Raw genomic sequence first — 12059 nt, forward strand, 5'->3', positions numbered from 1 at the left:
TAAAATGAAACTGCGGCAGACACTGTGAAGATGTGGCCTTCATTCCAAAGTTGCCTGAAGGTTAGAAAAGAGATTTCTGGCCAAGTGCTTTGAAATGCAGGACCAGCTGTGAAAATCTGGAGGCAGGAAAGTGAATGAGAAACTATTTTTGTTCCCTTAACTACTGACAGGGTTGTTCCACTGTCCACATTTAAAGGACTATGGCTGCACTGTGCAGCTCACAGGTGGATATAAAGGCTGGAAAGTAAAGAAGATGAAGGGGGGAAAAAAATCTTTTATTCCAAGGCAACTTCCAAAAAGTGAATTGATCCAACAGTGCTATTTGTTCCGTGGCACTGCATCTAATCCAGAGAATAAGGTTGGAAATTACAATGTTTCTACATTATACTTTGATTATGTTTACATTCAACAAAAGATGCAAAAACTCTTAAATCGTTAGTGTAATCATCAGGAGCAGCACAAGAACTAAAATTGGCAAAAGTTTACAAATCCAGACTCTGATTACAGAAAGAGACAAGCTCACAGTACCTGACAGTTCTCAGTGCATGGTGCTAGGTGGTTGACGTACCTCACTATGTTCAGAGAAAGTATTTACGTTCAGTGACAGTAATTTAAAGCAGCTGCACGCTGCTCAGGCTCACAGATACAGTACAGCACGGGAGCACCATGACTGATGTCACTGGTCTCTGCACCACTTGACACCAGATTATTGCTCTGTGGTTTAATACAGCCACATACCATAAAGCAGAAGTCACACTGCATGCGGGGATGAAACGAGGGGACAGCTCAGCCCAGTGTCTCCTGCATTCTCCTGTCTCGTCTCTCATCTCCTCCCAGCCCCTCTGGAGTGCACGCACTGCTGAGCAGACACACAGGCACGCAGCACACACACATATCACACCGAGCCTCTGGGGCTCAGGTGCTTAGAGGTGAGTAGAATAATACGGTCATGCTCTGTTTTAACTCTACGTTAGCTCAAGTTTCACAACCGGAGGGGTTTTTCACACAGTCTTTTTTTCTGTCCTCCCCTTCATCCGTCTGCCAGTCACTCTGCTGTCGTCTGCCCTCCTGCAGCGAACCTGGCAGCGTACACCTGTTCCTACCCAGGTCAGCCCCCTGAAACCCTAACCCACTATAAAGACTGGGAGAACTCAGGGAGAGGTCAAAGGTCAGCCAACAAAGAAGAAGTAACACACCCCTCCAAATGATCTGGAAACTGTTGCCAGGTAGGTACAACAGCAGCCACTCACCATCATCGGCTTCGTCCCTATCTCTTCTGAACCGTTTCTCTTACACTGACTTCTAAACACACACTCACCGCACAGTACAATAATCAACAAAGCAACGCTCCTTGGCCATAGCAACCAAACAATCTGCCCCACTTCTTCTGTGGCAGTTGTACAAGTCCATAAGTGGGCATTCCTACACAGAATGAATTAATAAAATGGGCACAAAGCAAGCAACATGCAGTTAGCACATGAGAAAAAAATTTGAAAAAAAATTAAAACAAACTCAAATCACTGAGTTCTTGGCCTGGAAACATGAGTTACGTGACGTGGGTTTGATTAATTTCCTTTCTTCAGGGCTTGGGGGAAACAAAACATGATTTGAAACACTTACGTGAATTCATTAACATCTCTGCATTTGGAGTGGATCAAGGGTTAAATGAGGAACAAAGCAGAAACAAATCAAATATGAATCCAAATGAGCCATGTGAGGAAATTACTGTTCCCATAATTTATGAATTCAATATGAAAAAAACTGGCAAAAGGCCTCATGGTACAAACTAATTCCTGCAGCCACATTCACAGTCACACTCATACATATCATCCGTAATAGCCTTGGACACACTGTGCATAGATCAGCAGTGCACAGTTTTCATGATTAGCTGGCATTCACTCATTCCCTATAAACCAAGATTTAACTTCATTATACCAGGATGCCTACTGAGGTCTGATTAGTTTGTGGATTTTAAGTCAGTTTCCTCATTTCCCGAGGGCAAAGGTCATCCAAAAGGTGAGGTCTGACCTCAAACTCCACCAGCTCAACTTAATCCAGAGCTTCCCTGCAGGACATTCTCTGTTAATCAGTCAGTGTACTGATGGAGCGCCCAAGCACTGCTTTTATATTCATAGGCCTCACAGCAGACTCTGTCATTGACCTGCAGTCTCTGCAATACACAAAAACCCAATGTGTATACCCAGAGTGCCTTACATTTGAAAAAAAGAATCAAATGTTTTCATCTACCAACCTTTAGTTTTACATTTTAAGATTTCAGATCTAACAGTAAATATTCTCAAATGCAGTCTTAAAAGAACTCAGTCAAATGAGACCATGGCCGCCGCCGCCGCCGCCTTCATGCCTGTATACTGTATAGGAATCCAACAAACAAAATCTGACAATTAGCCTGTTAACCTGGTACACTGCTGTTAGACTAGGAGGAGACTGTACCTCAACAACAAATAGCCCTCCAAATAAGCCTTTTTAACATGTCATTTACACTTAGACTTTGTTAGTACAGATAGAACAGACAACAAAGTGAAGAAGAAAGTCTAAAATAATTGTCTCTTGCGCCTTCATTAGCCAGGTAACAGGCTTGGTATTTCCCCTACAGCTTTAAAACGAAGCCAGCTGCTAGCATTACCTATGCTGAGTGACGTCAATCTTCTCCTTCAAGACATTGAATGGTGCATTTCCCATGACAGCGTAGAGCTCTTTCAAAATTTTAATTCAAGGATTCCTTAAACCTGAGCAATGATGCACCTCCATGCATATTTCATAATCCAGTCTTTTTGGCTCCCATTCTCTGTGAATGTCAACTCTATCATGGTTCAGTGAACACAATTAAGGTTGCCTCTTTTTTTAAAAGAAGAAAATGGTATCAAGTGACAAGGCCTCTGTCTAAATTGTGACTGAGGGGTCTAAACTGTTCCAGCCTGGCCACGGGTGAGGAGTTATAGTCCTTGCAGGTCACAATAACCCCAGGCTACAGGCTCTATACAAACCTAATAGTCTATTGTTGTCACTGACACTCTCCTAACTTTTTCATGAGATGGTTGACGACACAGGCACAAAAAAAACCCACATCTCATCTCATTAGTACACATGACCAGAATATGAAGTATCCCTTACACACTTACAAAAAGAGGCTGAGAGGCACTGAACTGAGTGTGGATCTTATCCAGCTGCACGACCCTCTCTGAGCCTCTGATTACAGTAAAGAGCTAATTAGTTACTTTGAAGCTGAGATTTAAGCAATCGTCTTTCTTTATATCAAACCTCACCTGCCGCTGTGTCCGGCCACATTAAGCATAGTCTACAATTATTGAATCCAGGCTGTCTGCTATTCACTATTGAAGTCGTTACTTCATATAGGTTTTAATTATGCAAATTCACAAGGTGAATTCCCTTAATTAGATCATGTCTGGGAGTTGTCAGTGTCTCTGTTGTTTCTGTGTGTCCTTTTAAAAAAGGGCATTTTTACCCAGGTTTTTTAATCATCTGGATAACGTAAAATTTGCCACAGCAGCTAAAACTGTTAGCTGTTAGCTCAAGGACATAATTTTAGTTAAGTTAATTTGAGGTTGAGCCCTTTAACACAATGTCATTAAATATTTCCAGTTAGAAAACCATTGCAAATTGCGTGTATGTAAGGGCAATATAGTTGTATGTGCAATTTAAATAGTTTTTTAAGTTGTCATACACCACTGTCGCTCTTGAAATGAGGCAGGCGTGAGAGAGCAGAAAGAATGGAAATATTTAATTGCTGCCAATGGATGTGGTGGATGGATGAAAAAAGCATTTAAAAAGAGTTTTTTAATGCTGACCCAGTTGTTTCTGTGCAAAAACTTCATTACATCGCTGCCATTGTCCACTTAGCCCTCTGGACAGAGCTGTGCTGAGCTACAGTGAGGAGGGAAAGGGCCTTTACTTCCCTAAATTTTTTGTAAGACATAGTGTAAGCAGGTTCCTTTAGACCCAAACAGGAAAACACAAAGGCTGTCTGGGAGACTTCAGTGTGTGTGAACAGTGAACTTTCCCTCAAGCAGGCTTCGTGTATGAAAGCACATTCACTCTACCCAAACAGTCTTCCTTGAATTTTTATCTACTCGCTACTACTACTGTATTCAAACAATAAGTCCACGGGCAGAGTAAGGGGGGAGAGGGATGTCTGGGGACCAAGCAGACTTCCTCTTCATAAAAAAAAAGGCAGGCGGATGGGGAGGGAGGGGAAGCGCGACCTCGGGTAAACAGTCTCCGCTCTCGTCATTTTTTCCCATGACAATCCCAGACACAACACTGGCTGAACCCTCGCAGGTAGTGTGATCCCAGACACGCCAGCAGGTCACCTGAGTCGCCCCGCTGACCTTATTCCCTCCATGGAGGAAGCAATTTGGGAGCGATCATCCATAACCGCGTCCATCCCAGGAAGCCCAACAGGTGAGCAGCTCAAACTCCCAAAGACAATGGGTTTATTATCCTTTCAGCTGGAGTAACCCATATCACAACCCTGGTACAATAACAGCACCCTGCCATCACTGTTTGCCACCCTGGAATTAAGGCCCAATTTAGCCATCAACAAGTGCCAAATAGGGGGAAAGGGGGCCGCTCTCATCTCTTTCTACAACCCGGAGCACCTGGTGAAGGCCACAAAGTACTGCTGGAGGGTCCGGTCCTAAAAGGGGGAGGTCAGTTCCCATGGCAGATAATGGTAGTTAGGGGGAGGCTTAATGTGTTTACGGCATGGACTTACCTGATACCTGAATATAGATCTGATATACTCAGAACAAAGATTAGACCACACATACAGATGTCCCAAACAGAGAGCCCAGGTGCTTCAGAAATGCCCCCTTGTCCCTTTTATACCTGTTCCCGTATGAACATCAGGTGCTGTGGGATTTGGGGGTGAACCTTGAAGAGCTGTAATTCAATCTGACATTCAGACTCACTCTCTAAAAAACGGGACAACAAAGGAGAACCGACCCGAGGGCAGACCCAGCCTGCTGCGACAACAGCGGTCTCAGGGCCTATATTTAACAGTGGTGGGAATTGTGGGAGCAGCCATACAGGAACACTTTCAATGCACAGCGAAGGTCGACTGGGACTTAACTTCCTCCTCAGTCTCCAACGTGAGCGACTCGCTCATTTACAAACCCCTCGACCCCCCACACCCAACAGCAAAATAAAGAGATAAGCATTGTTTAGCAAAACAATGGGCCACTTTCAAAGTCTCAAAAGCTTCCATTTTCACATCCAAGGCCAGCATTTGAAGTCAAGTGTAGCAATAAACAACTTTACAAGTGGATGGTTGAGGGCTTTCTTGGTAGAATTTTAAACAATCAAGTGGATCTTATTTCATTTCCCATAGATTATAAATGGATTGACCTGCTCAAAGAGCAGGTGCAGGTGTGTGAGACTAAAAATGACTGCAGCTCTGCAGAAATGTCACAGCTCAGACTGACAGGCTGCAGCTGGAGGTGATAGGCTTAAGTTGGCTGTAACTTTCTAAACTTTCTAAACCCTATTTTTTGCTTAGAGATACTATAAAACACGGACCACGTCCCTTTGATGAAAAAGGTTGAACTGGGCATAAAGTGAGAAACTTTGCACCAACCTTAAGTGAGTTTTGGTCAGCCAGGGCCAGCGCTTGCTTCTTCAGCTCGGAGACTTTCTTCTGACATTGCTGACAGAAGCCTCCCTTCTCCTCCAACTCGGAGATGGAAACCGACCCTGCGCCCTCAGGAGGAGGCCGGCTGCTGCACCGCGGGTCCTCCGTAGAGTGAAGCCTTTTCCTGGGGGTAACCGGGGACTCTCCGCTCGGACATCCCTCCACCTGCAGCAGAAAGGAAAAAGTTGTGTTCAGCATTTGGTCATGAGAGAGAGACACAAGTCACAAATTGAATGCATAATCGCCCAAGTGTGGTCGTGAAACTGTTTGTGCCTTGACAACCCGGTTAAGTAAAGAGCACCTGTTCCAGAGTCGCCGCTGAAATTCAGGTTGTTTTGTTGGAAGTGGAAACTCTTGCAAAAACCTGCACGAGTGCAAGCAAATCACGTTTTACACTTAATCATGTGCATTGATACACTTACAGTGAACATGCGGTTGCTAGCGCTCCGTCCATCAGGGGCTGAATTGTCTCCAAATGAGCTCATTCTCCCAGATCAAGGTAACACCTTCAGGAGAACGTCCTCGAGAAACAGCGCACTCAAAGGTTTTGCCGCCGGGAAACGCGAGGCAGAGCCATAGGCTGGACTGAAGACCTGACTGAAGGTTACCAGTCATCTGTCACGTTGTACTGGACCAGTAGCTGCTGATCGAAGTCAACTGGTGAGAGTGTGCTTCAAGTTTCCCTGCAACCGGGGAGTTTTGGTACAGGAGAGTGCAGAGCTGTGCGCAGGAGGCGTTGTTACTACAAGAATGGGAGGGCTGAAGGAAACTTCCCTGTGCTGGGGCTGTATGAGGGGTCAGAGCTGTTGTTGTGCCATGGACCAGTCTGAATGCTTGGTGTAGTAAACTCTGAGTGAGTAGTCTACTCAACACATTTTCATACACATTTCCCAGCTGAATTTTTTTTATACCACAGTCTGACAGCATCAAGCATCAGCTTTTCCAGCTCTCCACTAGAGTATTGAAACTCCATGTTTTTTATGACTGCATCAATTCATCAAATGGAAATATTTGTGCATCTTCTAATCCACATTTCCCCTCAAATTCATCCTGAAATATGCCCGAAAAGCTGGCAATGTGGAAAAAAAGAGCTGAAATCCTGACCATCAAACACATCCCACTATGAAAAAAAACTCAATAACCCATGACATTTTCACAAATGGAAGGAAGTCATTTATTTATCTACTTCCCACAACAGAATAGACTAGACTAGAATATACTAGAATATACTAGAATATACTAGAATAGAATAGAATAGAATAGAATAGAATAGAATAGAATAGAATAGTTGCACATCAGCAGCTGTTGCCTCTCCTCTCGGGCTCTGGACTGACTCTGTGTGTTGTTGGTGTGACTCTGGCGCCATCCTCCGGTCTAAACGCGGAACGGCGCCGCTCAGACAGGCATGGTGTGGGGGTACTGAGGTTAAATATTTCATTGGTAAACTTTAAATATTTCATGCGGGTGATGTAAGCGACAGTGGCCACATGCGATGCAGCTCTTAACATCACAGACGGGCTCTCTTCCTGCCCTCAGACGACCTATTTATGGAAAACCCACAGTCTTTTGTCTGCTGGTTGTTGCCTATACAACTTATAACAAACTGCGTTTTTGCTCTAAAATGTTTCAGAGTATACTCACTCAAATGGATTTTTATTTTGTGATAAGATGTTTTCTAATTGAATTTTGAGGCAGTGCTTTAAATGGTTTAATTGAAAGCAGCTTCTGATTCCTCTGGGTGTTTTTTTGGTTATTTGCTCTAAGTTCAACAAACATTTAAGAAAAGACAAGTTGACGTACTTTTATTTACTGTAGAGTATTGCATAAGTGTTGAATAAGACAGACTAATGATAAGTGAAAATCGAGGACGAAGTTTCTGATCAGAGAGGAGACTGAGGATGCTGCACGGTGCTCGAGGTCCTGACAGGAGCCGTCACACGCGCATCATTTGTCCGCCTCATCACTGCTTCACTTCTTGTAGATTCAGTAATAGTCTAACATTAGAGCGTGAGAACACGTGTGTTACAATCACCTTCTCTTGACAATCTTACCTTTGTTTTTCTCTTCAGCAGGTGACTTGTAAATCCAAATATGATGTCGGAGTCAACGAAGATTGTCCCCAGGTCTATGACGCTGGGGTTGGGCTTCCCAGCTCCGGGAGACCCCGGTGAGTTTGGTAAAGCCATGCGTGTGTGTGGGCTGCAAGTGTAACCTAGCAAATATTCCACTGCCCAGGAAACCTATTTGATTTGTATATCCATCTAATTCATATCTGTCATACCCTCCAAAAAGAGCCACAGGGTTTTTTAATCCGGACATCCAGTGATTCACAGTGAGCGCTCGCACGTGTGCGTAAAATAACCTCTGAGATTTCCAGTGGTCCGAGAAGACAATGAAGCAATGCAATCCATCCGACATGCAAAGAAAAAAAGGTTTACATCCACTGCAAGACTTTTGGAGCCATCCTGGGGCAGGTCATGTCTGATCTTTGAGCGCTGCTGCAGGTCTGAGAGCGAAGGAGCACCTTGCGCATCTGCTGCTGTCTGTTCTCCTGCCTCTTACTCCCTCCCTCTCTCTCCCTCCCTCCCTCTCTCTCCCTCAGTCACTCACTCAGTCACCTTCTCTCTCTCTCAGACAGTGATGACCTGCTCTCCCACCCGATTTGCTCTCGCATCATTGTCAGCCCCCCCACACAAAGATGTAAAACACAATGACAACCCTGGAAATCACCCCTAACGACGGCTCTCTGTAATGTTCCCATAACACTCATGTAGAGACAGGCTACAGCCTGAGTGTGCACAGAGTAATGACCTCATCACAGCTTACCTATTGCTGTCTCCTATAGCCCATAATATTCTTGTAGGATACATGTTTTTCACCAGGGAATCTGAAAAATATGACACATCACTTGGTGTCTCATTTACTATCTGTGATGATGAAGATCAACTGAGGGAAATATGCTTTTCCCATTAGAACTAATTTAAATCTGATTGATTTTAATATGCTTTATTGCAGGTTATATCAAAATCAACTCAAACTTAACCATGTTTGAAATGATCAACTCTCTCTGTGACTTATGAGCAACCTCAAATCTGTAGCTCCACTGCTGAATAAAGCAGCTCATGTCTAAAATGCACTATGATCTCATGAGTGCTAATGACCATTCAATGAATAGCCTTCACCATTTGTAGCAGGCTGCAGCTAATTACCTCATAGATTGAATGGCTGAGAGCACAAGGTGCATGTGGTTCAAGGAAACCACGAGGTTGATGTAATTAGGCTGACTAAGCAGTATTAAAGGGGAATATGAATATAGCTAAGACCACGTTTCAATGGGAAGTGTTAGTGTGAAACTGAATGAACAGAGCAGTTTGTCAGCTCAGTTTTAATTCATGAATGTGAACCTGTTTCTGGAGCTGAACAGCAGAGAGACAGACTGTAGTGATGATGTCATCCACATGGAGCCGCTCCACAGACTGTGAACAGTGGGACAGTATACGATCATGGCCCCCGTTGTGATTTTCCTGAGATGTGGGCAAGTTTTCATGTCGCACAGCTGGAAGTGAATCCAGTTTTAATGTGACAGCTGAAACAAAAGCTGCATGAATCAGAGTCTAGTTCAGTGGTTTTGGATTAAAGGGATATTCCTAGGATTTTGTGTTTCACTCCCTTAGAGTTGGAAGACTCCCAAGACAAACAAGGCTTGAAAAGGAAAGTTAAAATCAATGAAGCAGAGGCTAAAATATCCAGTTGTTTCATTTGTAGTGTGGCTCAAGCTCCAAAATATTGTAGATCCTACATTTCCCATGATGCAAATGGACAGAATGCCTAATTGGCCCCGACCTGCCTCAGGAGTAGCCTACTCATCTTTAAAACTGCCAGTTTGATCCTAAAACAAGTTTTCCATTAAAAATATAACCAAACGTTTTTGAATCCAGGCTGAGGTAACCCTGGTGACATCACGATGACATAATTAGTAACCTGATCTCATGTGGAGTGACACTTAACCTGAACAAACAGTTCGGGTTAAGAGCTGGTTTAGTCAGCTGGTGGCCTAAAAGTATCATGTGGGTAATGAATTGGATCAAATTGTGTTTCTAAACTTTAAATTTCAGAATATTAAAAGAAAAATCAAGATTTAGAATCTCAGGCAACAATGATGCTTTGACAGCTGAACAGAGGGGGGTAAATAATAAATATTCTAAACATGAATAAATTATATCTAATCCCACAAACACCTCGCAAACTCATCAACCCCACAGGAATAGAAAAGACACAGACATTTTTTGTGAGGTAGGGGTGGAGCCAGGGGTTGTCACTAGCCAGACCGATAATTACAATCCATAGTAAAGATGATTTACCACGTCCGTCACCCAGCTCTCCCCACTGGAGGAGGTCTGGGTGATGGGTCTCCCCTCTGCCGCTGATGAAATCCGGAGGACGGGATCCCCCCTGGGAGCGCGTGTGCTGCTACATCTGCTGCCCTTGCGCACGTACAGGGAAATCGCTCTGGGCATCTCATTAATGCCTCTCCTATGTCTTATCCCCCTGCCTGTGAGACCTCTGCGTGCAGCCTCTCCCGATGCACGGACCCGGGCTTTGTGAGAAACGTTTAGCAAATATTGATAGTTCTTGGCGCATGGAGGAGATCAAAGAGGAGAGAAAACGGAGAAGGGGGCTGTCTGAAAGGAGAGGGGGAATAATCGGTGCACAGTGCTTTCATGAATGATTTATGTAATATAAAGTAGCCTATTCCTTGGGAAAAAAGGGCATTTGGATTTTCCTGCCAGAGTAGTGTCAGATTGTGAGTCTAGTCCTGTATACTTGTGTGTTTAGAATTAATCAAGGCCTACAAGGTCAGATTTTCTCTCTTGGAGTGCTTAAATCAGTGTAATGGATAGGGCAATTGTCATAAATCAAGTTGAAAGCAGGAGTAGATCATCCATGTCTAATTATTTATCTACATGTAGCATAAATACCCATCTTTCTGCTCTGGTTTGGGTGTAAAATAACAATTGATGCAGTGATTTTGGGATATTTACCTTAGCAACAAGTTTCAGTACTTTGGACAGCAACCATCCCTGTGGCTCCATCAGCCCACACAGACTCAACAGAGACAAATGATTCTTTATTGACTTGTTTTAATCAGCACCTCTGAACAGCAGCAACAGGAAAACAGTGAAAAAATAGGCTTTACTGCATCAGCAGGCCCATTAAAAATTTTTGTACATGTGCCAAGCAGAATGAAATTACTGAAGCCTGGTGATTTCTTTTTTTTTTTTACAGCCCCCCCACAGTCCCTGGACTGCAGTTGTCATTGTAACACAAGGGGGCACAATGAGAGAGGGAGACAGAGAGAGACAGAGAGACGGCAGGAAAGGAAGACAGAATCACAGTTGTTTGTTAAAAAAAAAAAATCAATCATAAGTCAGGCCTTCTCAGGTGTTTTTACAGATCCAGTTCCACAGTTGAAGCATTGGCCCGACTGGTCAAGTGGTCCTAAACATTTCACAATTTTCTCAAAGAACTGTTGAACTGTTGAGAACCACTTAATCAGAAGGACTACGTACTTCTTCAGGGTGAAATCGGTCCTTTAAAATGTTGCTCCCATGAAGTGAAGAAAAGCTGTTGCTGGGGTTAGATTCTGTGATCATCTCTGGGTTACGACACAAACAAACACACCACTACAACAGGTTGCAGACTCTACTTGCTTCAGAATAAATCCACAAAAACAGGCTGAGGCTTCGGCCTCAACGCTCTGCGTCCGAGTGCTCACCTGGAGAAGGTGACTTCTTTCCTTTCCTTGCGATGGTGTTTCCTTGGTGTCATCCCAGCTCAGACTGAGTAACTGCTGTGCTACAGCTCTTATATAGTGTTTTTGGGCTAGGTTCATACAAGCCTCTCATTCAGGTAGGAATGAAACCCATGCTGGTCCGACCGGATGAGCTGGGTTCCACCGGCAAGGAGCAGGAAGGGGCAGCCGCCCTCAAGACAGAGATAGCAAATACCAGTCACTGCAGACTGAGAAGTCACATGGACATAAGGAATCTTGTCACCTTTATCTTTTAAAGTTTGTCTGATTTAAAGTTTAAACTGTAATTAATCTTAGTGAGATAATGGGAGCTCACATGGGATGATGTCAGACAGGCTGCTGTACGGGTTTAATGTATTTCTCCTACAGGGCTGGTGCAGGAACAATGAATCAAATTATTATTCAGAACACATTTCTGTAAAGAACTCTACACATTAACAGAAATGACCTTCAACAATTGTGCAGATCAACACTAATTCATCCAGAAAACCATATCAAATTGGAAAATAGCTCAGGAATATTTAGCCAGGAGCTGTACATGTTGTTTCATGTGTGTGCTGCCACCACAGGAGCCACTGA

The 12059-nt window shown here is 43.8% G+C and overlaps 1 protein-coding gene across 2 annotated transcripts in view; it reads right to left on the reverse strand.

Annotated features, from left to right (window-relative positions):
* The window catches only part of kif26ab (kinesin family member 26Ab), a 65059-nt gene extending 58707 nt beyond the window's left edge, over nt 1-6352 (reverse strand). For both annotated transcript variants that reach the window (XM_083998740.1, XM_083998739.1), the window contains exons 1-2: nt 6091-6352; nt 5615-5833 (exon numbers count right to left, since the gene is read on the reverse strand). In XM_083998740.1, the coding sequence (XP_083854866.1) occupies nt 5615-5833; nt 6091-6153 (282 nt within the window). In that variant the 5' untranslated portion in view covers nt 6154-6352. The remainder of the gene's footprint in view (nt 1-5614; nt 5834-6090) is intronic.
* Between the last annotated feature and the right edge of the window lie 5707 nt (nt 6353-12059).

The sequence above is a fragment of the Trachurus trachurus genome (assembly GCF_905171665.1).
Source record: "Trachurus trachurus genome assembly, chromosome: 22".
In the NCBI taxonomy this organism is placed as follows: Eukaryota; Metazoa; Chordata; class Actinopteri; order Carangiformes; family Carangidae; genus Trachurus; species Trachurus trachurus.